Source organism: Pithys albifrons, chromosome 5, assembly GCF_047495875.1.
Source record: "Pithys albifrons albifrons isolate INPA30051 chromosome 5, PitAlb_v1, whole genome shotgun sequence".
NCBI lineage: Eukaryota > Metazoa > Chordata > Aves > Passeriformes > Thamnophilidae > Pithys > Pithys albifrons.
The window spans coordinates 29,413,419-29,440,756 of record NC_092462.1 but is presented as its reverse complement, the minus strand read 5'-3'; the positions used below and the strand labels follow the sequence as shown (position 1 = coordinate 29,440,756).

Genomic DNA, 27,338 nt, shown 5'->3' with positions numbered 1-27,338 from the left:
ACAAATATTTTAGGGTATTTTTATTGCTACTGTTCTCTATGGGCAATATGATCTGATTAGAGTAAAGGTTCTGTTTGACCTACACTAAATAGGAGTTTGCTGCATACCTGCAATTTCCAAGTCAACCAAACCTGAAGATAATTTTAGACATGGTAAAAAAAGACACGTATGTAAGAGTATTAAAGTCTACACAATACATTTTAAAATCCCTCCTTTTTTTGGTTTTTTTTTTTATGTCCTTTGTCAGCAGGATGTTGTAGAAGAGATAACAACAAGCATACGAGTGTACCTTAGATGTTTTTTGTCAAGTTATACTTGTTGGCCTGTTGGTGTAAGAGCCACCCTTACTAGTGCATTTCCCTGTGGGGACCTTCTGAGCATGAGAGTAGCCATAATATATCAAGGCCAGAGCCGTCTCTTAAAATCAGGGTTTTGCCTCTTTATTATAAGAATGCCCTTCTTGTAGAAGGTTAAATTGATTTATGGTGCTTCTAAATCACTATATAGAGTTGTAAATAAGTTATGCAGAGGCATCATATATGTAATAAGATTCTTGTGTATTGATTCCAACAGCCTTCGGGATGGGAACTTGGAAATGAGAGAAACACAGTGATTAAGATCGTTATCAGATAGCATTATATAAAGATTTTGGTCATAGGAAGCGAGAGCAGAGAATATTGGTTCTTAAAACAGTTCCTGCAGCTGTTATTAATCATGCAGATAATGCATAATATAAGAGCATTACATAAGATCCCTTGGTTTAAAATTGCCCTTAAAATACACAATTTGAATCTGGAAATGAAGCTTTCTTCTGAAGCAGTGGCAGCATTACCATCCAAGAGCTGCTGAAGGCTCTTTAGCAAGATAGGAAGGGAAGTGGATGATGCTTGGAACTAGCACTCCCATGTTGCCTGTGGAGAGTATGTTGAAACCAGTTTCCAGATTTCAGTAGAAGCTGCTCAGCAGTGCTGAAGATTCCTCGGGGCCCCTTTCGTTTGAGGCAGGTGAACAGGGGACAGCAAGTCCAAAGCGGCTGGCCTTGAACAGGGGTCAACAAATCAGCTGTTGGTAATGAAGCAGTGTGAAAATACTCAAGCCTCATTGAAAATAGTATCAAACTGCTGTATATACATTTTTTAAAATGTAAAAAATGCATTTCTTGCATTCCCAGGTGACACATTATCAAAAAGACTTCAGGCAAACATACCTGCTGTAGTATGAATTGTAGGTAACAGGCTGACAGCAATTGCCATCGTGTGTACAGTGATGTTCCTTGGAATGCACAGGACCTGCTTTGGCGCAATTACAGCTGCCATAAAACTTTCAGATAATGTGAGCGTCTTGCATGAGGGTCTACTTTACTTAATAAAAATGGAGATATACTCTTTTTAATTACACTAGCAAGTAAGACAGTGTGATTGGTTTGGTAACTGTGAATGTGAGTCTTACAAGGTAAGTGCCCTCTAGGGATTTTTGTTAGTAAGTCTTGCCAACTAATTGCAAGATATGGGAGGAAGGGTTAATTGATAGCTTAATTAAATCTCTTAATATTAAGTAATTTGTTTCATGTACCTTGCAGGTGCAGTATACAATACTGCTTTTTGTGGTAGTTGGTTTCTACTTCTCTGGTGCTATATAAATAGCATGGTATTTTTAAAAATCAGTCTCTGCTGCCATCATTCACCTTTTTATTTGTTGGGTTTCTTTTCCGTAGGGCTCATAATCCCTTATAATGAATAGTTCATGTAGCACAACATTATCTTTTAGATACCTAGATTATGTAATTAGCATACAAGCTTGTATCTCCAGATTAGTATTTTTAACTATTAACTATAATATTAATGAATTCACTTTCTCACGAGAAAGGAAAAGCAGTTCTTAAAAAAATCGTGGAGGCAGGACCTTGCTGCTTTCTCTTTCCTGAAGCTGATGTGAGCCCAGCATTTTAAGAGGCTTGTAGCCAAACTAATGAACAGCTGTCAGTGCTGGCTTGTGGATACAGGGGGAGCAGCCTCCAGGATCCCTGCTTCTGCACACCCTGTATGTGTGTGTGTGTTGACTGGCCCCTGCCCATCAGTCAAGTGCTCTCTGACCCTCTAACTCCCTGCCTCTCCAGCACTGCGTGTTCCTCTGGGATATGTGGTTTGCAGCTGCAGAGTCAAGCATGCAGACCAGTGAAGATCTCAGCCTTGTCTCCAGGGGTGGGCACAGGGAGCATCTGTGGACTCCTCCTTGGAGAGGCAGCCATGGCACAGCACACAGCTCCACGGGAGCTGCTGTGGATCAGAAGGCCAAACATCCAGTGCCTGGCTGCAGCTGAACACTTCTGGTGTGCTGGGGAAGACACTGGATGCTGTGTTCATTCAGGGGACTGGGGGGTCTGTGTGGCCTTGCTCAAGGAGAAGGAAGCAGCTCACCTTTTTGAAAGTCAAGGATACAAGTTGTCTGAAGATTTGGTATGACACTGTTTTGCTTCACTTATGTTGTCCTGGAACTATAGACTTGAAATATTTTGGATTTCTTCTCTAATGAAGTTTTGGCAAATGCAGGTTCACTAATTCTAGAAATACAAACTGCAAAGCTCCAGCTTGAGTCATAACAGTTCTTCTTTTAATTTTAAGGAGTGAAAGACTCTGGGGTTGATGTATCTTTACTGAGAACATCTCTGTTAGTAATGTTTAATATGAGTAAAGCATCATTTTGGAAGCCTGCTATTGTTGCATGTAGGCAAGAGTGGATGTAGTTTAATTGTAGTGAGGTTAAAGGATACTGCAGTGGTCCAAATATTTAGTGCTTGCTCCAATTTCTTCTGGAGTTTAGACATTTCAATGGACTGACTTTTCTGCAATCCATTTCAACTTCCTTTCAGGTTTTCTGAGTTACTAATTCAATTGATAGAACTTGATTTAGTACCACAACCATTGTCAGAATAAACAGTACTGAAGTATCCTTATAATGTTAATAGTGGCATCATCTTTATCCACATTTTCTTTAGTGTTTATGATATGCATGCAGAAGACAGCTATTTTGTAATAGGGACAGATACAAAAAGAATGCAATGCCTTCTGGATCAATCTAAATTGTTAATTCAGTATAGAAGCTTCTGATAGCAGTAGATCCTACAGTTCCAATGGGCAAACACTTAAAAGGTTGGACATGTTTTGTTGTTATTGATATTTTGTACTTTGGAAATGTTTTAGGGATCTTTGGGTTAGAGATGTTAGAGGTCCTTATTTTGAGCATAGACAATTCAGAAGATAGGTCTTGTGGAAACTTGCATATCTGCTTCTCTAAATTAACTGAGTTATCCAGGTGTTTTTCTGAACCAGTTCCTGTGCTGTTATTTCTGACAGTACGAGCTGTGTCCTCACTGTGATACACAGGACAGGACACCCGATAGGTGCCAAAGGAGTTAACTGTTTCTGGTGGAAAGCATCGAAGTGTTGAGCCTGTAGTGAAATACAATACAGACTACTCCAAGTTACGGACATACTAATTATGTACTCCTGGAAATAACAGTGAAATTAACATCTCACATGTACTGCTGTATAGTGATGTTGAAATGCTGACAGTAAATCTGTACTTGGCACAATACTGTGAGATATGTAAATTTTCCCAGGTTTCAATCTGGTTTATGTATGGGATTTTACTGTAATAAAATTGTATTGTTTGGTTGCATGCCACAAAATAAATTGCAACAAAGATTCCTTTAAAATCCTCTGCTGCTCAGCTTTGTGAAGGAGGAAACAGCTTTACGAATTTGTGTAATAAAGCAGTCCCTTCAGACTGAGACAGCACACAAAATTTGTTTCATAATAAAAAGCTTTTTAAAATCAACTTCAAGAGGAATTACTGTACTCAACTCAAAAGCTTTCAGTTAAAATTCATAGAAGTTATCTATGGAGAAAGGTGTTACTACTCTGTTATGCAGCACAGTGAATTAGTGTTGCAGGTCTGTATTTTGCAGGAAACTGCAAACTGCAGAGAGTTTGCTGTGTCTTGGCACAGTACAGAACACATAGAGCTACTTTGGTGCAGATCTGAGACAAACACTCTTGCTATGGGACAGATCCATTATTTCTTGTTCTGCAGTCTGCTTCTTGTGCACTTGTTGCAACAAGTGTATATACGAGGAGTCTTGTAACCAGTGAGGGTGCAGCCTGAGCTGCATAAATTTGCTCATGAGTTAAAAAATCCCCAAACCTCTAGCATTCTAAAACTAAAATTGTGGTATTAAGAAGGAGAAAAAAGAACCAAAAGAACCAAACAAAAATCCCCAAACAAAACAATGTTGGGCCATTATTTAAATTAATTTTTAATTAGGAGGTTGTTATTGCCTTAGGGAATACCTGTATTCTTCCTCACCCTAAAGAACATTTTTTTTGGATTGACAACAGGAATGCATGTGCTGTGCATTTGTTAATTTGGCTAATCAGAGAAGGGAACTGTAACTTATTTTGATGCAATATGTAAGAGAAACTAAGAGTACTTCAATGGCAGAAAGTGCAGGACAACATTTATGTGGTTCCCATTCTTGGTTTTCTTTTCCAGTCCACTCCTTTACACCTAGCAGCGGGATACAACAGGGTTCGGATAGTCCAGCTGCTGCTTCAGCATGGTGCAGATGTGCATGCAAAGGACAAAGGGTATGTAACATGAATTCATTTGTTACCTGTTTGCAGCAGTGGTTTTCTATTAATCAAGATGAAGGTTTGTCTGCTTTCTGCTGCAGCATAATCTCAAATAGTTGGTCGAGAATGAGGTACTTACTTTCAAAATCTGAGTGTGGTTCATCATAAATGAACTTTTGTTAGAGCGCTAATAACAGACTGGTTGTGATTGCAGTTGTCTTAGGTCTTCTTTTGCACTTTTAATTTTTTTCCCAAATTTTGTTCTTTACTTTCATGCACGGACTACCCTGATAAATCATGGACTAACAGCATTGTTTTAGGGAAGGTATGGGGGGAAGATATGGAGGCTTAGTGAAAAAATGTGCATTGAAAACCTATATATAATTTCATTATGTTGTTGTATATGAATGTAATTCCAAGTAACATCAGTAAAGCTCATGTGCTCACAGAGCCCATGGAGATCTATCTTGATCGATGCTGCCAGCAGAAATCAAGAGTAGAAGCTAAACTACTCTATTTTTGCAGTAAGGATGATAGTTATGTAAGAGATCACAAAAAGTCCACAGCAGTCAGAAATCTGGAATTACATGTGTTGTGCATTGTTCTCAGCCTTACATTTCTGGTTTTCTCATACGTGATTTTCATGGTGGCCTGATAGGAAGGTTTATTCCTGACATTGTGGCAATTGGGCCCCTGGTTAAAGACATGCATTTTGTATTCAGAGTCCATAGAGTAAGATATTAATGAGTGTGTTCTGTCTCTATCAGCAAACTTGAGGCACTTCCTATATTTTCATTTTCTGCTGAGTCCAACCTAGTGGTAAAAGAGATTTTAAAGTAACTTCTTAGCTTTTTTTGCCTTTTTTTTTCCTTTCCAAACCAGTCCTAAGCATGCTTAAATTTTTAAGTTCGTCTAATTATAGCACTTTTGTCTGTCCATTCACCCCAATGGCTTTTTTAAATTAAATTTGTTGGGAAATGCAAAATGATACATTATGCAAGTCCAGAAACAAAACCAAAAGAACCACAAGAAAAAAATAAAACACAGAAATCCCACAATAAAGCTCTATAATACCTGTTCAGGCAGATCCAACATTATTAAGTTTGAGGTATTTTACACCTTTCAAAAATTTCAGCATCAGTTGGTGGAAAACGCCAGCAAAGATGCTGTAATGAAGGTTGAATGATTTTCACACTTGGAAAGTGTGAAAAGTAACTAAGTTGAACTTGAACTGTGGGCTGGAGCAGGAGGGGAAGGAAAGGAAGGAAACCAATATGCTTACTCTGTATTAAACTTTCAAACAACCCAAGCATATTTAGAAATGTCTAGCATCCTAGTAAGCTCCCACTTTTCATTAGTGGCATCATGCATTTACAATCAGTGTGGTGTTTTGTTTTACCTTGCTGTTTCTTATTTATGCATACTTTATAAGTAAAAAGGCTATAAATAAATGTCACTTTTCATTTAAGGAGCTAAATTAGGTTACACTGATTTTATAGACCTCTTAGGTTCTCTTCAACTGGGTCACTTGAAAGAGAGTCCTAAGAACTGTGCTACATTTTCAAAATGGTCACCACTTCTAGTTAGTCCCAAAGAGAAGCCCTGCTAAGGAAACAACTCTTTTTCCACTGGTCCTTTCCTTCCCTTAAGAGTAGTTGTGCACAAAGTTGCAATGTGCTGAAGAGGAATGGGGAAGGGATGGCACAGAAATGGCCAAGTGCACTGCTGTAGTGATTGTCATTGCTGACTAACCTTGACATGACCATCATGTTGGAAGGGGGCAGGTTTTTGGGTGCTTGGTGGACTAGATAGTCTCTCTATCTCACACATGCACCCGTAAATTCTAATTAAGAAAAGTGATATGGAAAAACAATAGTTTGAAAAATTTCTCACAAACAAATTTCCCTCTTCTGTGCAGTGCTGTTTCTGAGAGCAAGGACTTTAAGTTTACTTAATTGTTGTCTACTACTTGCTGTCCTAAATACTCTTTGAGTTGATTTTCCAATTCTCAGAATCACTCCCTGCATTTTTCATTAATGATGGAGAGCTCATTATAGTTTTCAGTGTTTTATGCATAGTTGAACCATAAGTAGCCTGTCTTGCTTGGCTTGAGTTAAACTCATTTTGTCCTCTGCAATAATTGCCCTTTCTGCATCTCCTTTTCAATGCATGACTTTTTTATTATGTCTTGTGCTTGTGACCAGATGCTGGTTATTTACTTTGCTAGTGTTGTTTTTAAGTATGGCCTGCAGTAAGATAGCTGTGCAAAAATTACAGGGACTCTCTTGGAAGTATCATGAATAGTTAAATAGGTGGTACTATAAAAATATGGAGTAAAAGCAGGTCATTCCACAGTCTGGAGCAGCAATCTGCTTTCTGTGGATATTTCTACATCTTCATAATATACCCAGGAGTTATGTTAATGTTACCTGGGGAGTTTTGCCTTTCACACAGCATTTTAAACAGGAGTTCATATTTAGGCAGAAGCAGAACACTAGTGAGCAAATGGAGTGTGGAGTGGGATTTTCCCCCCTCCTTAATAGCTTCCACAAAGATTGTGTCAAAGCCCCTAATGCTCATCTTAGTGGTAGATTAAACATCTGTGGCCTGTGAAGACAAAAAACGCCAGCAAAAAGCCCCCCCGAAAGCAAGCAACAACCCCCCATATTTTAATGTCAATCTTAAGTAATGGTTTATTGGGGAAAGTCAGATTTTCCCATTCATTTGTGGATACTAATTTTTATATTTGACTATTTAAATATTTGAACTGGAGAGGGAAAATTGTTCTTCCTTCCTGAAAAGTGCTGTTTAAATAAATTTGTCATTTGCCTTCTTCTTCCATACAGTGGTCTGGTGCCTCTCCATAATGCATGCTCTTATGGACACTATGAGGTTACTGAGCTGCTGCTTAAGGTAAGCAGAAGGATCGGAAGTTAATTACTTTACATTTAGATATTAGGTGAGATATAAACTGTTTATACCAGAGTTGAAAAGCAAGGCTTTTTTTTCCTGTAGTAACAAGTTTTGAACATCTTATTGTCATTTCAGAAGCCTGCAACTTTAGGTCTTTGTGTGGAATAGCATATGTGGGGGGGTTTTCCCCACCTAATTTCTTTGGACTAATAGTAGAGTTTAACTTATTTGGTTTTTTTCTGTGCAAAAATTAGTTCACACAGAAATTCCAATTTTTTTTGAGGATTCAACAGTATTTTTGTACATACTGGTATTTTAATTAATTTTTTTGTGCATGTGTGAAAGAGTGGAATCAATTCTTTTAATAAAATGAAATTTTGTAAGCTTCTTAGTTGTTAAAGGTGATTTCTTACTAATCCAAGGCTTTTTGTGCTGTGCTAGCATGGTGCCTGTGTGAATGCCATGGACCTCTGGCAATTCACCCCCTTGCACGAGGCTGCTTCCAAGAACCGCGTGGAGGTTTGCTCGCTCCTGCTGAGCCACGGCGCAGACCCCACCTTGGTCAACTGCCACGGCAAGAGCGCTGTGGATATGGCTCCAACACCTGAGCTCAGGGAGAGACTGACCTGTAAGTATTCTCACTCTGGAAACCGTTGTTGGTGGGTGCAAAGGGATGCTTTCCTTTCAGGACAGCTTCCTTGAGCTTCACACGGTGATGTAAAGCAGCAGAGTAGCTGCAGCTGTGCTGCTCGCTTTGAAGAATGCAGGTACTTCTAATACAGCATTTGCGTTATTGCCTGGTTTTCTTAAGTTTAAAATTAGTAAGGTTTTTTTGTGCTTAAAGTCCAGTTCAGTCACATAGGAACCCCTATACTGAGGCTCTGTATTGCACTTAGATGGAAACTTGCAGAAGGTACCAGGTACCTTCAGTGTGCAAACTTGGAGATCGAAATTCCATCACCTTCTTTTGTAGTCTTTGCAATCCTTATGCTGCCTGCAAAACAATCTTTCAGCTCTGATTTGAATTTGTATGCCTTTGCTTGCCCTCTTCGAGGGATTTGTTTTCTCAGTGTAACAAAAAGTAAGAGATCAATTAAGACAAGTATGGAATCAGAGTATTATGAAGTTCTAGAAAACTTCTTGGGAAGTAGATTCTCAATTATAAGTAAGTTTTTTGTTTTGTCTGTCACCTTTCCAGTATAGCAGAAGCCTCCTGATACTAATAATGTGATCCTGCCCTACTCACAATCACAGGTAGTCAGGTTTTAGTCTGTCCTTATTCTTTGCATGTGAAGGGGGTGAGATCATGTGTAGCAGAAAACTTTAGGAGAAAAGAAGAAGTCATTACTATCTTTTAGCTACTTCTCTAGTCTCTGTTCTAGGCTAAAGTGGAAGATGCTTCTGGCACTGAGGAGGGTTAATGTACCATTTACTTAAATCAACAAGCAGAAGGAAATCTATTTAAAATCTGGTTTATTTCTGTATTTATAGTTCCTCAAGAGTAATGGGAGAAGATTCATGTCCATTAGTATCCACTGAAATTTGTATACAAATGTGAGCGTTATGTCAGATTTGACAGGATCTTGATGGGACATCTTCTATTTGCATACCCAAAATATTATGTATATTATTTTCTTGAGTTGTTTGGGTTTTATACTTTGGGAATAAAATTACATTGTATTTGTTATTTCAAGATTTATTTGTATTTGTGCTTCGAGTAATGCTTTATTTATAAAGAAATTTGAATTGTATTTGAAATTAAAGTTTAGAAGTTATTAATATTTATTTTTATGTCTAAATCCACAAATACACCAGATGTTAAAACAAAGCTGGGAGAAGAAAGCCCCTCTTTAACAAGCTTAGCATTTCAAGCTCGCTTAGGAAAGAAAAATACTGATATTTTTACTTAAATTGAGGTGTTTTTTTCCATAGTTCCCGGGGTCAGACGTCATTTTTCTAACCTACCTTTCCAAGAGAAACACCATCATCCCTTTTCAAATTCGAAGTTATTTAAAATTTACATGAACTAGTTGCTGAGCTCAACAAGGTGCGGAAATAACAAAATTACCTCTCTGTACTTGCAAAGATATACCTGATATCAAAATCTGTTTCGTCTTCGTAGCAGACTGGCTTCAAATGCTTAGCCAGTTAGTTTTCTTTAAGGCCCATAGCTGAATATTTTTTATATGTTATATATTTTTGTTGTTATTCTTTATAATTTTATATAAATTATATATATTCAGGCTTTACAGTGAATGTTTTGTTGTTGTAAATACAATAAGGTTTTTGATAAGCAACTGTAATGCTTTTTTTCTGAAGAATATGTCATAGCCTTGTGCTCTCTTGAGCACATAGAAAAGGTAATTTAGAGGTCAGATATGTGTTTAATGTCAAGTGGGTAGAGGATAAGAGCGGGAAAAGCTATAAGGATTTTCCTCAAGGAATCACTTCCCCTCTCCTTTTGGATGCCCCTTTGGTTTCAGCGAAGCACATTTTATGTTCTGTGTCCAGGTCAGCTGCTACCTGAAGACGTGCACAAGCACTCTTGTTTCCTCTTATTTGAGTATGGTTACCTTTCTCCAGTAACATTTATAAATGTGACATGTTGCTGAACATTAAATGCATCTTTTTCCTCCAACAGATGAATTCAAAGGACACTCTTTACTGCAAGCAGCCAGAGAGGCAGACCTAGCCAAAGTGAAAAAGACACTTGCTTTGGAGATCATTAATTTTAAGCAGCCACAGTCGCATGAGACTGCACTGGTGAGATTATACAGTCGATCCATTTGTTTTATGATAAACGTGGTGGTAGTCTGGTAGTCAAGAAATTTTATTTCTGCCTTATGAAAACACATTTATCATCTGAGATTGAGGATTTGCAATCAAACACTTTATATATTAAAATAAAATCACTGTTACAGAAAAAACACACCACATAATTTATTTTATCACTTTTTTTTTCCTTCTGGTAGATTACAGAAGTCCTCCAGCCACTCCCCACCAGTTGTTTTTTCACTTGGCTTTCTTTTTTCCCATCATCCTCTTCTTCTGTTGATCAGTTGCTCTGTTTTTTCTGGGATTAAATTCTATCCTGTGGTCCAGTGTTTCCTTCATGTTTTATATGGGCAAACTTGGACTATCAGTTCTCTTCATGGGGTATGTAAAAGTGTGGTGAAAATAGGTGTATATCACAGCATCTTACAGGATTGGAATAATGCTGACAATGCCACATTAGGTTTGGAAGCAGGGGTCTTTGAGACTTTCCTGGAAGTATCCTGCTCTTATTTCATTGTTTGAAGAAGCACTGGAGGCAAAGCAGACAGCCAGTATCTCAGATGCAGTGAAGATGTTGAAGCTGAGTAAGACTGATGGTATTATTAAAACCACTATAGTTATGATACTTTATTTCAATGGAACATTTTCTTCATAGTGGTAGTCTCAGCTGCAAGCATGCAATTGCATTTTTAGTGCTACAAACATTGTGATTGTGATCAGAACATTCTGTGCTGGGTACCAAGCATCCATATGCTCTTTCCTCTGTGGAGGACTCAGCATCCTAACCTGAACTTAGAAGCAAGATAGAGAGATTTATAGACTGAGTGTGAAAACATGATGAAATTTGGGATGATGTTATCCTGTTCTTCCTGGCTATATCAGCTGCTGCTGTGTGTCATCTCTTTATCTGTGTAATGATCACTTTGTAGTCCTGTGATGTTCTTTGCTCTTTTCTGCCTGCTCATTCTGCAGAGACAGCTGGGCCAAATTGCATATTTAAGCTCTACTGTTATATTTGTTTCACTGTTCAGTAGATGTTTGACTGGGATTTTTCAATTTTTGCCTCCTGTACTTGAGATTTTCAAGTAGTCTCCATTCCAAGTGGAAGGACTTATTTTCCAGGATCAGATGAGGTTATGTACAATCGAACTGAGCTATTCCTGCCCTAAGCATGGTATCGTTTCCCATGGGCCACTGGGTTCTGTGCCCTACTACCCCATGAAGGCCAAAGCAAGCACCTGGTTTGTTTTTAGTGTTGCTCTGAAGTTTGGCAGTATTTCAGCATTTTTGTGTGTTTTAAGACTTGTTTACCATATTAGGAGGAAATGCAGATAGGATATTATCTGCAAAGCCTTAAAAACGCTGCCACTCTTCAAAATAAATGTTCATCATAATGCTTATTTACCAAGTTTGCCTTTGCAAACTTGGATGTGCCCTGCTGACTAACAGCTGTATGAAACCTTGAGTGGAAGTTACTTCCTAATGAAGGCTGAAACTGGGCAAAAGATGGTTATTGGTACAATTGTTGTTTATTAGCATTGGGTTTGGGGTCTGTCTCATTATAAAGGCTGTTGTTCTGCTATTGAAAGTCAGAGAACTCTGTTCCAGGAGACTATCTGGGTTTTTTATGGATTACTGGTTTAAAACATGGGTAAACATATAAACAGAAATATCCAAAAGTTTCTCCTATTTCTCATAGTCTGCTGTGTTGAGACATCCGAACTTGAAAGAAATATTTCTGAACTGTTTTTAAAGTCTGGTGTTCAGGCTAATCTGTAACCATGCTGGTAATTTCAGGCCTCAGAAATGCATTGATAGGGCCACCATTGAGAAACCAGCAATCAGATGCCAGCCACATTTAGAATAGTTACACCTAGCAAAGGGCTCTACGTCCCACAAGGGCAGGTATGAGCATTGAAAAGCCCTGTGTGAAAGGTGTATCTTTCTCATGGCAGGAAAAAAAGATACTCTAAGACAAATTTATTGTCCATTTGCTTATTACATAATCTGTAGTTGGGTGCATAACACAAATGGCCAATAAGAAGTTCATTACACACCGAAGTAGAATAAGGAACAAAACAACATACAAGTCATGTCAATCTGACAACAGTGGCAGAAACTTAAAGACCCCTTTGGAAGTCCTCTGTAGAAAATGAGGCTGTTTCAAACTCTTTGTCTTTACCTCCTTTGTGCATTGTGTGTTAGCTTCGTTGTGGTGGCTGGTTAATGTAGTTGGGACCATACTGCTTTTTTTGTAAGCGACAAAGAGCTTTAAGGTGAAAATTGTTTTTCTGAGTAGAATCATTTAGCATTGATCACTAGCTTGTTTTTTGTTCAGTACGCCATGTTTCAGCAGAAATATGTTGGATTCTGTTTGTAAATTTTGTAGTCTGACTCTAGCAATGTAATTAAGAGATGAATTAATGTATCTTTAAAGTTCTTTGTCATCTATCTATTTGAAATCGAATTTATATTTACTTGTTTTGCAGCACTGTGCTGTGGCTTCTGCGCATCCCAAGCGGAAGCAAGTTACGGAACTGTTGCTCAGGAAAGGAGCAAATGTTAATGAGAAAAACAAAGAGTAAGTTTCTGACATTTCTGAATTTTCCAGAGGATTCTATCATACTAGGAGTGTAAAATTAAATCTTTCTTTTTTCTTTATTTCTCTAGCTTCATGACACCTTTACATGTTGCAGCTGAAAAAGCTCATAATGATGTCATGGAAGTTCTGCATAAACATGGAGCAAAGGTAAATACACTTACATGTATTTTACTTAAGGCTAAAGGGAAGAAAAAGGGTTATGTTGGTTAAATACCATGTTAGTTTTTATGACAGTTACTACTTTTTATTCTGTATGCCTTGTGCTTCTTGTGTTAACCTTGCAGAGTATTTATCCTAAATCAGTACAGGATTGTCAGAAATCCCATTTGAAAATTAGGTCGTCTCTCCAAGGAACTGAATACAGGCACTAGAAGTCTAGCTTCATTTTCAATGAATCTTGCTTCTAATTTCTAATAAATGTGGTCATCTGGGTGCCGCTTGTTGCTTTATCTTGCTGGTTTGAAAATATCCGATGTCTGAGGCTGCTGACACTGAGTTTAGTAGTCTAATGCTGAGTATCCCTTAGCCCTCACTTGCTTCTTACTCTCTTGATCAAATTGTTTTCTGGGCCCTTTAGCTATTGGTAGATGCTGACCAAAGTAATTTGTGAGCATATGGTGATGCTTGCTTAGAAACACATGGTTCAGCAAGTTATTAATTAAAGGCAGAGGAAAGTGTAACTAACTCTATTTAGAATGATCTTTTCTCCAAGTTTTAGCAACAAACTTGACACGTGTTGTAATGATATACTTAGCTTCTTAATTTTCTCAGAAACTTCTTGATGGATACTTTCTTTGCATTGGTTGAAATATAAATGATTGCCTTAGTTTTGCTTTTAAATTGGGCTCAGATTACTCTTTTTGAGTCTTCATCTTCATTCAGGGAGCTAGAAATTAAATATTATACCTGTAATAATAAGCTAGAGTCACTCTTGCCATGATGTGAGGTAAGAGCAATGTAGTTGTAGACATAGTTAATACCAAGCCTTTTTATTTTGAATCAGTGAATTTTAATTTATAAGCCTGTTTGAGAACTCACTGTAAGAGTCCAGTATCTGATTCACTTCCACAGTACTGTAATGACATTATAAAATAGCTTAACAACAATATCATGGCAGAGTTTTTCGTGTTTGAGAATCCTGATGCTGTGGTAACTTCCAAGATTTTCCCAAGAGGGAAATCAGGGCCAGACATCTTGATTATAGTTATGAAAACCATTAATTATTTTCCCAGATTCACCCTTAGTAGCATATCTATGCATTGAAAGTGAAAAAAATAATTTTGGCATATTTCGAATAGATGCCTCATGGTTTTATGGATCTGATTTTGCACAGGAATTCAGTACTGGTGGCATTTGGTTAGGCACTGAACTGGACATGCTGGAGTTCCAAATGTACTGATACCAAAGTACTACCTGCTTTGAAATACAAGGAGTTTGTGTGTGCTGAGGCTTTCTGGAAAGCCTGCTCCTGTACTCTAGGTATTCAAATCAGTGCTCCCTTGAAAATCCAGCTCAGTGTAGTCAGGTTAGGAGTAAGCTCAAAGATGTCATCCTTACTGGAAGGTCCACTTTTATTGTTTTTTTCAGTAGCATTTTCTGATGATAGCTTTTCTATCCTGAAGCAGGGGTTTCTAAACCATGATCTATGAATCGCTTGTGTACTGCGAGATGGTGCTAAGTGGCCCACATTTATCTACAGAATGATGCTGAGTGCTGTGTTGTGTTGCTTATTCCATCAGTGGTATGCAAATAGAGGTGGTCATTAAACCTCATTCTTCATTCATATCTTGTATCCTGTGTTGTTGTGAGGATAGCCACTCACATTTATGATCTAGCAAAGCACTTAAGTGCATGGCATGAGACCAACTGGAATTAAGTGTTGCATTTCCATACTGCAATGAATCAGGTCCCTCTTTATCAGTGTCCAAAGTTTCTTAGCTGTAAAACAGTGCATAATGCAACCATAATTTTTAATGAGAGATAGATCATTAAGGTTTTATGAGGCACTTTGAAGTTCCCAGGTGGAATATGCTCAAGAGTATTTATTAGTTAACTAGGCATATTTAATCACTTTAAAATGTTTGTCTGGCTTGTATATTGTCATTTGACCTCTTGCTCCTGCTTTGACTGAAGGCATTCAGTTCATCAGATACTCTTAACATTGATATTTCTTTGTTTCTGGTTGTTGGGACATGGCAGCTGGCTCTTACTGACACCATAAATTAGAAAGAAAGACCTTCAAGCATGCAAGATCACTGGTATCTTGGGCAAGTGTAGAGGTGTCATGAATGCTCTTGAACTATGATACACCTCTGAAGGATACTGTTAGAACCATTCTTCTGCAAGAGAATGAGCCTTTCTAAGGTCATGTCAGAGAGAGAGTGTTCCTATTCATGATGGCAGCAGAAATTATTTTGTTCTGTCCTGCCGGGAGGATCTTGATTTATCAATCTTCGCATAGTGCAGATATTTCTGTGCATTGGAGTAGCATGTCATCAGCCTTTCATGATCATGGGTTTGAAAATACTCACCATCGTTCTAGACCAACACAACAAACTGAAATGGTTTTGAATAACCTTGTTTTATAATACATTTGCTTCCAACATTTCAGGTAGAAGGATGATTTTCTAAGGAAACAGTAAGCACCAAAAAATCAAATTTCCTTTCATAAATGCAGCAGGTTCTGAACTATGACAGTTAACAATGTGAAGAACTGTGTGGTCTCCTGTGATTGAAGAGTTCAACTTTTCTCACTGCTGAGACATACAAACATCTTGACATTAATCTTAAGCTTTTGTGCAGAAGGGGCAGTTGTAGAACATCTGACAGGATCATGTAAGAGCTTTCACAGTGAAACTGACTTTTTTTTGTTTTTACTGCTTTTTTCCTGCTGACAGAACTTAAAATTGTCACCGGTGCCTCTTCACTCCTGTCCTGTTTATTGTTAGCAATGCACAAAGACACAAGACATAATGCAACTTATCTTCAGAATTAATGCAGCAGGAGAGCAGTTAGAACACTTGCATTGAAGGGAAGGATACTGTGATACTGGAACTGCTCTCAGAGCACATGTGATTTTTAGAATGTACTTCTTTTAGAAAGATCTCACAGAGAAAATTGCAGTGCTTGGAGGCTGTTGCTTTTTGTGCTGCTCTAGTGTCAAGGAGTAGGAGGATATTTAGGGCATTTAATATTGACAGAAAACTGATATGATTATGAATTCTTGCAAAAAATGTTTTCTGAACAGGTTGCAGCTGTTGAGCTGCCACAAATGCCTGGCAGCCAAGGAAATATTGCTGTAACTGGGCACACTGCTCCCAGAGAGCAGCAGTGAGGGAAGGGAAATCTGCAGTATCTGGTGATACATGACCAGTTCTCTAATGTGTCTGTTCATGGTGGGGAAAAGGAAGTGAAGGAGATGAAAGGAAAGAACAGAAGGAAGTCTTCATTGGGAAATACTGTATAGGACAGTATCCTTCTGTGAAAAGCCTTATTTAAAAGTTATTTTCATTTGATAACTGTATTGTGCTTTTATGTTGCATTTTAAACAGTGGAATGTGTGTTTTCATTCTACAAAGTTAAGAAATCAGATCCAAAGCTGGTGTGCTTTGGAATAAAAGCCGTCAAACTTGTCATTTTTAACTCCTTGCAGAAAACTTACCTGTAAAATAATTCAGAGCTGCAGCCTTCTAATTTCAGACTGCTTATAAAGGGAACCAAATGAATATTTATAATTTTTTGATAAGTGCAGCTGGAACAATCTACCTTTTCAGTGCACAAATAAAGCAGTATACCTGAGATATTTTACATTTTGTCAAATAGATTTTAAACTTTAGCTTTGAATTTGAAAGGTATGTGCTTTCAGACCTGGTATTGAGCATTGGTTAACCCAGGCATGCGTCGTACCAGCTTTGGTTTTTATGAGATTTTAATCTCAGTTTTGTATTTCAATTTGTAGTGCTCAAGTTAATTTTCATTTGGAAATAAATCCCGTTGCTTCCAGCATCAGTGGAGTACATTCTTTGCTCGGTTTTAGACAAGTGGTGCATTATTGGTGAGAGAAGATCTGCCCCAAAGTGAACATACTCCCAGTGAAATCGCCCTGCGAAGCCTAATTCTGCTCCTGACAGAAAGCACAGGGGCATTTGGTGTGTGCATCTCTCTGTCAGCTGCAGTCCTTTTTGTCTCAGAAGTAAGCAGGTGTTTCTTCCAATGGCTGATGTTCTTCTGCCATTAGAATTGTTGGTTGGCAAAGATAATGATTTGGAGGTGAAAGGGGACCTGGATAAGGTATGTGAGATGATGGCTCTGATGACTCTGACAGTGTTCTTTTCAAATGAATATTAACATTTTTTCCAGGAACGCAGTCAGTATCGAATTCTGCAGTGTGAATGCCTTGCTGCTGTTACTTCTACAGTTTGTTCAGTATAGGCATCTTTAATACAGGAATTCAGTGCTAAAGAAGACATTACTTGGAATTTTCTTTCTTGGATGAACGGTGTGTTATCAGCTACTTCCAGAATCCACAAATCTCATTTCCTTCTGCCTTTATCATCACTAAATGTGTATAGCCCCAGACTTCGGCTTTTCTCTGTGCTCTTATCAGTGGTGAAAGGTATCCAGTGTCCTGAAGCAGATGAGGATCATCATCTGAACAAAATGATGGATTTGGGACATTCAGTATCTATTTAATATTTATTATAGCAGTAAGTTTTTTATTTGAAACAAAACTTTTAGGGCAATCCCATTAGAGTGGCATGAGCTGAGCAGTTAGAAGAAAGCAGAACTCTTCTCCTCTCCACCTTCTTTCAAGAGAGGTTTGTGATGAGAAATTCTTGCTTTATCAGTTGGTAAAGTAGTTTCAGACAATATTAAATCTTGCTTCTCTTTATTTGTTTGGTTGTTCCTTGTTCTTTCTTGTGGCTTCATACCGTAGTATTGCAGGTATTTTATGTAAATTTTTTACCTTATCTGGTAGTAGATCTTTACATAGTTACTCCTCCAATTAAAGTTAATGTAGTTATAGAATATGTGTCTTGTTTTTATGGAAAGGTAGTACAGTTTGCGTGCTGCATTTTAGGTGAGAAATAGCAAGCAAAATCTCTGTTTGCTGTCACCAAAAAGATTTGAAGACGGTAGAAAGGTGGGGTTTTTGCAGGAGCAAAGTCTATTATGCATGCAGTTCACAGCTTGCAATCTGTAGGCTTGGAAACAGATAACAGGTTCCGAGTTGCTTGCAGAGAATATAGAGTAGTTCTGTATTTCATAAAGTGGTAAAAAAGCTGTTGGGCATTTGCATTTAAATTAGTCATGAATCGCTGTTAGGTACAGAGTATCTTTTCGAAATGTTATTTTCATGGGGGTGTTTTTCCACCTTTTAAAGCTCTCTATTATTCTCTTCCTTTCTTTGGTAATGCACTAGTGGTGATGCTTCTAGTTATTTAGGTACGCTGTTAGATCTTGACAGACAGATGTGTTTCCATTGTATCATACTCTTTGAAAGCTATACTCCATTTTGCCTGTTTATACACTCCTTTATTGAGTCCTGAGTTATATTCAGTTATACTTAACATTTCTGTAAAGCCACAAAAAGCGAGGAAGAAATGGAGTGTTTGGATCCAAGTTCCCTGCCACACCTTCATAGAATTCCTGTTTTGACATCTTTGTTTTGCATTAATTCTTGGTAGTGTGTAATGCTGAGTTAATTCTCCTTCTGAGAATGACAAGTGGTAATTTCCTTTAAAGCTGGAACATTTTTGGATTGCTTAGTAAACTGTTTACGTCTTTCTCCCCTTCTGTGATAGTTTTGCTTTTCTTGCACATTGAATTAGTCAAAAGTTTGATCACTATTTAAAGTATGGCTTTGGGGATCCTGTGTTGTCTGCTGGCTGTGCAAACAAATAACCTGTGTTGTTACAAGACAGGAAAATATCTATGGTAAATTATTTTTTCTTTGGAGTGTTTATCTTTTTGTCACTTGGTTTTGTTTAATTGCAGTGCAGAGGAATTGATAGATAAATTTGCATGCCAGAAAATTATTCTTATTAAGGGCAGGGACGGGTGCAGGTATTTAATTATAACAGTGTTTTCTTTTATATTGCTGCTGATTTTTTTCAGATGAATGCACTGGACACACTTGGTCAAACAGCGTTGCACAGGGCTGCATTAGCCGGTCACTTGCAAACCTGCCGGCTGTTGCTGAGTTACGGCTCCGATCCTTCCATCATCTCTTTACAAGGCTTCACAGCAGCACAGATGGGAAATGAAGCAGTGCAACAGATTCTGAGTGGTGGGTAAAAAGAAAGGCTTGTGTATTTGAACTTTAGCTTCTTCCTTTACAGCTTTGGATTGTATTTGTTTTCCAGTGCAGGAGACTTGCATTGTAGTTTTCTCATCTCTCCCTTCCACTGTCAAGTGCACACAACTACAGTATGTATTGTGTGATACGTGTCAGAAAATAAATAAATATATAAATAGAAAGCTCAGCTCAGTTCAATGATTTTGTGCAAATGGGAAGAAAATAAACCTCTTGTAGATTTAGAGCATGCTGCTGTACAGGGAGGTTGTTAGGAAGGCACATAGAGAGAGTTTGGGGTGGGGGTTTGGTAGCAAGTTCAAAGGCAACAGAAATATTGCTGAGGATGTGAGAAACCTTTTTTCCCTTCATCAGCCACCCTGTCAGGTTACCCCATAGTTTAGCAGTATGTCACTGGCAGAATGTCACTGGCAGAAAAAATACTGATAGTTGCTAAGCTGTGTGGGCTTTTACTTGAAATCTCTGGCTTGTCCAGACAAGAAAGATTTTATTGTGAAAATGCTTTGGATACTGTGTAGATAACAATTTGTTTAGATCTTACATTAAAAAGGTGAACAGATGTTTAAAGAGGGTGCCACTGTTTTTCCTGTAAGTGCTTAAGGGTTTGCCTTTGTTACATATGAATTTTTCAAGTACGTAGAAGAATAATTGCATCAGTAGCAACTACAGAGAAAGTAACTCACCTTACAGTGAGATGTGTGGGTAGTCAAAGACTATCCAGGTAGACAGAAGACCTGTGGTGTCTAGAAACTCCACTTCCTCCAGTGTTTTCAACAATATTGCCTTGAAACAGGACACAAAAAAAAGCATTTTACAACAGTGCAAGGAAGGGCTGCTTTGAAGTGTATGCACTCCTGGGATGTATGGATAGCATTACCTGTTTAAAATGTGCACATGAATGTGTATGTATCTGGATTGAGAGAGAAGAGTGTCAGCTGTAGAGTCTAAAACCTACTGGTTTACACTGAAACTAAGACTGCTTATTCAGCTGTTTTGGCGATAGGAATTTGAACATTATGACCCCAGCTACATTTTTACAAATGACAACCAACTCCACCCCCCAGCTTTGGAAAATATGTTGAGCACAAGTTAATATAACTTAATTATCCTAAGTAATCCTAAACCGTCTTTTTCCCTGTGTAGAAAGTACACCTGTGCGCACATCGGATGTGGATTATCGGTTGTTAGAAGCATCTAAAGCTGGAGACTTGGAAACTGTGAAGGTAGGTTTGAGCAATACATGTTAATTTTCCACTTCCCATTGCTGTGAAAGGCTTGTGGAAGACTCTGCTTTGAGAGTTTTGAAAGTAGTGCCCAGTGAATGGTACATCAAAAAAAATGCGAAAGCAAATCTCTTCTTTTTTTTTTAATAAAGTGTTGCATTAAGATCTGCTGAGATGTGTTTCTCCTGAGTTTTTAGTTGTGAATTTTACTGGTACTTCACACAGTCATGTCTTCAGTGGACTCAGATATAGCCATAATTCTTTGAAGTGGACTCTGTGATTTGCAGATTCACAGTTCAGTTGAAACAAGCCTCAGGTGCATGTTTCAGTCAGAAGGCAAGCAAACACTATTAACAAGTAGCACACTTCATATTTTAAGCCATCCTTAATCTGAAGGTGAAGGGTCAGGCCATGGATTCCCATCATCACAGGAAGGTTTCATCTTGTCTTTCATACTTGGTCTGTGGGCAAAACAGCCTGCAGATAGACTGTTCTGCATGCATTCCTGCCTTGAGCTTCAACATGATATATATTAATACTCAAACAGCAGCAGTTTTGTGCACCAGCAGCTCCTCTGACTGCTAAACTCAATATTTCTAAATTCTGAAGGCAACATAGGCTGGAAATGGTGACATATCTGGAAAAAGTTACATGACCTTGAACCTGGTACTTGATAATGTAGAGGTTCACCCTTTCTAATACATTAGAAAGGTCTTCATACTACTTTCATAATTTAAGTCTTGTTTGTTATAGAGGTACTTTCAGCCATAAATTTAGAGCAGCTATTTTTTAACTTTGTCTAAATGGAAACAAATTTCCTCATACTTAGCTTCTAAAACTTTGTTTGGCATTCTCTTGTTGTTTGGTTTTGTGGAGTTTTTTTATTTGTTTCTTTTAGTTTTGTACTAGATTTTAACTCCTTTTGTCTTTGCAGCAACTTTGCAGCCCTCAGAATGTGAACTGCAGAGATCTGGAAGGCCGTCATTCAACGCCACTGCACTTTGCTGCGGGATATAACCGTGTGTCAGTGGTGGAGTATCTGTTGCACCATGGAGCAGATGTGCATGCCAAAGATAAAGGGTATATTTCATGAGAGGCTCTTTTCTATTAGTGTGAGACTTATATCCCGCCTATTCATTTTGCTTCAGATTTCAGTAAAAATCGTGGTATTCTCATGAAAATTTTTTTCTTTCTTCGTGTTTTGCTTTGTTCCTGTACTGTAGGGAGATTAATAGCCCATTAAGGCATACTTGACTTTCTGGCAAAGCCATTGCCAAGTACGTATCTGGCACTCAGTACATGATACTTCTCTCTTTTGCCCATTTTGGAGACTTCATTGTGCTTAAAAGCAACCTTTAACTTGTTTTAGATGATCTAAAATTAGTTTTGAGTAGAATGGAGTAAAATACTAGAGTCATCTCTGATCATTTTTCTAATTCCCTTAGCTAACTTTTATTATCAAGTTATTTATTTATTGAGTTACTATTCAGTTAAATTATATGAACCATTTACAGGCTTTTGCATTAATTGCAAAGCAGTCATGTAGAATAACATGATTATGTTTGATCTTTCACTCCAATATATTAGTTCGGGGTGGCGGATAATTAATTTCCTATACTGAGTTTTCAGGCTCTCCCTGAAAGGAATGTTTGGGTATCTTTCTGTATCTATCAGTTATGCAGTGCTTGCTAATTGTGCTTCAAACACTTTGTATAGTGTTATGTCTTTTCTAAAATTTGTTCTCAGTATCCAAATCCAGGAAAACAGTGAGTCTTGCAATTTAGTTTTGGCTGTTGTTAACAGCATTGAAGTTACTTGCTTGTGGAAGCAGTAACATTGGGGCTTACTATGTATTTAAAAGTCTTATGGAGGAGAACTGAAGGAGGATAATTAAGTTTTAATTCATCTTTTTAATAGCAGAGAATTAAACCCCTGAAAACTGGAAAGACTGAGAGATACCAGTAATGTCTAGTTAAAGTGAGAGTTTTATCTACTGGAACTTTGTATGATTGCATATTGAATTTTATTCTCTGTAGCTACTAATAACTTTCTCTTTGATTAGTGGCTTGGTACCCCTGCACAATGCCTGTTCCTATGGACACTACGAAGTGGCTGAACTCCTAGTGAGGCACGGTGCTTCTGTCAACGTGGCAGACCTGTGGAAATTCACTCCTCTGCACGAAGCAGCAGCAAAAGGAAAATATGAAATCTGCAAACTGCTTTTAAAAGTATGTCTGGGAGTTGTTAGATGTGTATTTGTCCTGACTTTAGCCAGGGTGGAGTTAATTTATTCTCAGTAGCTGTTACAGTGCTGGGTTTTGTAGGGAGGGGTTGAAAGAGTGGCTGCATGGTGCTTAATTTCCATCTGAGCCACCACAGTCTTTAAATTTGTATATCTTTATTTTTGCTGAAGATTAATTAATGCAAAGTTAATAGCATTCAGTGAGTTCTTTGTGGTATCATTGAATCAATTTTCATCTTAAAATTGTCAAATGTTTTTTTGTGTAATGTCATTCACTTACACAAAGAATCATCAGTACAGGTACTCTTTCCAGGACATGTATTAATTAATACTATTAGCCAAGTAGGACAAGACTCTCAAACTGAAAAATACAGCTGAATTTGTGTAAAAATACAGCCCCCCTACCTTGTCCTATCCATCCGTTTCTGGAACAGTTACTGCATTTAAGCCATGGATCAAACCCATCACACTTATGCAAGAGTGTGTTACAGAGCAATAACTGAAGGTGGGTCCTAAATGGTGTAAACCATTATGTTAATGTATAATTTATCAAGATCCTGGAGGAAATGCATATTAATATACTGTGACATAAATATTCATTATACTTAGTGGAAGAACTTGTGAAAAGCATGAGGTAATGCAAAGATGTTTCCAGTGAGAAACATGAGTCTGAGAAACTTCTTAACATAAGGTCACATCCTGCTGTGGGAGGGTGAAAGAGGGTGCTAGAGTAGAATTTCTTGCCAAATCCTATTTCCTGTTTCAGCCTTGCCTCCTTCTGTCACTCTGGAGCACAACATTTTAAATAGGAGTAAGTCAGAATATGGATAGTCTTAACACAATGAGGATCTTCCCCAGCCACTTTTTATTTGCTGCTGCAAAGCCCTGCTATTTCCCTCCTATCTGGTTAGTTATTTCACTTAATTACCGAAAAAGCACTCAGAGTAGCACGTTAGTTTGAAACACAACTACAGCAGATACCAGAAGCAATTCAGAGATGTCTGTGGAGTAGGGATGAGGGTGGCCATGGAAGTAACACCTGAATGTGGATGTTTGCTCAAGCTCTAGGAGCACTCTTAGTCTCTCAAGCACAGTGTTGCTTTATAAACACTGGAGGTCTCTGGCCTTTTCTGATCATTCCACAAGGGATTTAGCCATGTTTTGTGTTCAGAGAATCCTGAATTGGTCTGCAACAGGAAATAGAAAAGTGCTGAAATATTTTTTTTTAAATCACTCTTGCACAAGAGCTAAATATGCCCTTAAGGTGACAGATTTGTAAAGTGTCTGGGTGTCCATGGAGATGTGCTCATGCCGCAGTTTGCTCAGGGTTTCTCTTCTGTGTCTCTTATGCCAGCTGGCAGTGCTGTCAGTTCTGCTGAGTCGTAGATGTTGACCTTGACTCCTCTTGACTTGTGCTCCTTCTCTCCTGGTTGCTTGAAGAAGGAAACAAAAATATACTGGCAGTTTGGAGACACTGGTTTTTTTCATCACCTTTCTTCAAAATTGCCACTTTCATTTGTTTCTGTGCCTTGGAAGGAGTCTCAGAAGACACTGCCTCTTCATTCAGATATTTATTCTGGAGCACAGTTGAATAGTTCCAATTTCAATGAGTTTTAAATTAAAGGATTTAAGATCATATATTGGAGAAGTCACTGAACTTTAAAAGACTTTGTGCAAAGAGTGCTCTCTTCCTAAAGGAACCACAAATGTGGAACTGATTCTGTGTAATCAATTATCTGTCCCTTTCTGTCCCTTGCTGTTTGTCCTTTACACCCTGAGCATAGCTGTACTGCTTCCAAATACAAGGCAGTTATTTCCTTCTGTTCTCCACCTTCCCACCTCATTCCCTGTGACTCTCATTAACACAATTTGCCAGCATGTCCAGTGGGAACTTGCAGGGTAGACTTGCTGGCAGGAGTTGGGCCACTGTGATTATTCTGAAGAGGCCAGCCAGGGAACTACAGTGCCAGCAGCTTCCTCTGCCTTATCTATCTTTGTTTTTTCCCCACTGCTGCTGAGAGTGAACAGGGAAGGAGCTGTCCTCCCACAAAACTGAATGTGGACATGACTCACACCATATGCTCTATATAGTTGTATGTTCCTTTTCTCATATCCCTGTGCTCCAGTGCTGTGTTCTTATCACTGCCTGATTTGCATGTTTTATCAGCACAGATATACTCCAGCAGTCATCCACATCCACTTGTCCACCAAAATTTTTTCTTCACTGCTTTCAAGGGCCTATAAACTGATTAAGGTAGTTATCTACTGGAATGTGTAGAGAAGAGAATTTTTCTAGTTCCCTTCTGAAACAAGTGCCTTTTATTAGCAGGGTGGCATTTAGTAAAACTTGGAGCCTGGCTTCACTAGCTCAGAAAGTTGTGCTGAGGAAATACCTCTGCCAATCATTTAATTCCTGCCAGTTTTCAGGAAGGGAAGGGCTGGCAGCAAGGTACTTGGAGTTGACTTTTCTTTAGCACCTACTGGGACAGTCGGAAATAGTGAGATGCAAGACATGCCTCTGAACCTACTTCAGTTGCAAGCAGAGCAGTGGCAGTTCTTGTGAAGGATTGTCATTCTTTCTTATACACTTGAGATTCTCACAGCTGTGTTTCAGACTAATGCTTTTAGGCCTCAACCTCCTGAATTTAGTCTCATGTGCCTACTAATCTGTGCAGTTGTTACTTCATGATGGTAGATCATCAAAATCTCATGTTGTATGTTGTTCCACAAAATAGCGACACACTTATGTGCGCTGCTCTGCTCGTGACTGTGATGGTAGCATTCGGCTTTGCTCTTTGCAGCATGGAGCTGATCCAACAAAAAAGAATCGGGATGGGAACACTCCTCTGGATTTGGTGAAAGAGGGAGACACAGATATCCAGGACTTACTGCGAGGAGATGCTGCCTTGCTAGATGCTGCCAAGAAGGGGTGCCTGGCACGAGTGCAGAAGCTGTGTACTCAAGAAAATATCAACTGCAGAGACACCCAGGGGAGAAATTCAACACCGCTACATCTTGCAGGTGGGTGATTCACCAGGTTTTGAAGGCTTGTATATTTATGATAGGGCAACATGTAATTCACCCAAACCAGGGTTGGTATAGGAAGAGCTCCACAGAGAATTGTCCTGTACAAAGAGTTATCTATGGCACCTATTTCAGGAGGTAATGCAGTTACTAGGGAAGAGGAACTTCTGCAGCTGAAAAATTGCTTTCGTTTTATGTCTAATATTTTTCTTTAGTTTAGCGCTCCTAATACCAGATTTCTTTTTCTGTGTCTTTTCTACAGCTGGTTACAACAATTTGGAAGTAGCTGAATACCTGCTTGAGCATGGTGCTGATGTTAATGCCCAGGACAAGGGAGGATTAATCCCTCTACACAATGCAGCATCATATGGGGTAGGTACAGGCATTCTTGCCATGAGTAGACCAGCAAGGAACTTCTTCTTGAAGTCATATCCAAAGCCAGTTACATTGCAGCTTTCTGACTGTGAACATAGTTCAGGCTGGGATGGCATGAAGTATTTGTTGGGCTAAGTTGTTGTTGTGAGTCCTGTTTGCAGTCCTACACATCTAAATAAGGCACAGATTCAGGTGTGCTGTAGCAGTTAAAGGCTGCAGTTCGGAAAGATCACTACAACATAGCTTTTATGCAGGCAAGCAGATGCATAGGATTGAACACTGTTAAGTTTGGGGGGACATTTGAAACAGAAAAGAGCTCAAGTTGTCTCTGAAAGACTTAGATGGAAGGAAAAGAAAAATACCGGGGGATCTGTTGCAGCTGGTGAGAAGCTATTGCTCCAGTGTCTAAGGGCTACTAAGTTGCTAATATGGTTGTCCTTTAGGGCAAGCCATCTGCTGCAGTGGGAGTGCAGTGCATTTGGAATGTAGCAGCCCCTTCTTCCTCTAGGAGGGAGCATCTGAGTATCATTTGCACAGATGCCTGATAGGTTGCTCATAAGCAGTTGTTAGTTGTGGTTGAGATGAGAAAGAAACCTTGTGCAAATAACTAAAGACACAGTGCTTGAGAAGCTCCTAGCAGTGTGCTTGCAGTCAGATAGAAGATACTAAGCTCAAAAAGTAGTGTTTTTGATGGTCTAATGATCTGCTTTGTCTGTCACTAACTGGCCCTGGTACAAGAACAGCAAAATCTGGGAGAGATGACCGTAATAGTGGCACAATCACTTTTGTTTGAGTGCCATTTGAAGTAAAAAGTAAAGGGTTTCCCTTGTTTTTAAGACCATCAGTGAAACTCAGTCTACATCACTGGCATTAGTTCTTTAGGTCAGTTTGGGTTCCCACTGTCCTAAAGAGCAAAAAGCTCCAAATGCTGATACAGTAGTAGAAATATAACACAGAATTCTTTTTATGTTACTGGGTCCTAATACCAAGCAATATTGTTTATCAGCATCTACCATAAGCATTCTTTTCCAGGATGTTGTAGAGATAAATTCTGTTGCAAACATTGTGTTCTGGCATGCGAAATGAGAACACACATCATATGCAAAGCCAAAGCATTCCTTACAGTCTCAGAGAAATGTTAGAAATTTGTTTGAACTGATTATCACTTCTAGAAATCATAATGGCAATCTAATTACTTTCTCTAGGAAAAGTTAACAAGGCAGTGTTTGGTGCTTTT

At 38.5% G+C, this 27,338-nt stretch overlaps 1 protein-coding gene across 1 annotated transcript in view; it reads left to right on the top strand.

Annotated features, from left to right (window-relative positions):
- TNKS (tankyrase) overlaps positions 1–27,338 on the top strand; it is a 135,044-nt gene that overhangs the window by 87,297 nt on the left and 20,409 nt on the right. The window contains exons 6-17 of the mRNA XM_071556071.1: positions 4,552–4,646; positions 7,478–7,544; positions 7,986–8,172; positions 10,186–10,307; positions 12,809–12,900; positions 12,990–13,068; positions 19,039–19,210; positions 20,381–20,460; positions 21,395–21,540; positions 22,523–22,688; positions 25,504–25,723; positions 25,989–26,098. Of these exons, the coding sequence (XP_071412172.1) occupies positions 4,552–4,646; positions 7,478–7,544; positions 7,986–8,172; positions 10,186–10,307; positions 12,809–12,900; positions 12,990–13,068; positions 19,039–19,210; positions 20,381–20,460; positions 21,395–21,540; positions 22,523–22,688; positions 25,504–25,723; positions 25,989–26,098 (1,536 nt within the window). The remainder of the gene's footprint in view (positions 1–4,551; positions 4,647–7,477; positions 7,545–7,985; positions 8,173–10,185; positions 10,308–12,808; positions 12,901–12,989; positions 13,069–19,038; positions 19,211–20,380; positions 20,461–21,394; positions 21,541–22,522; positions 22,689–25,503; positions 25,724–25,988; positions 26,099–27,338) is intronic.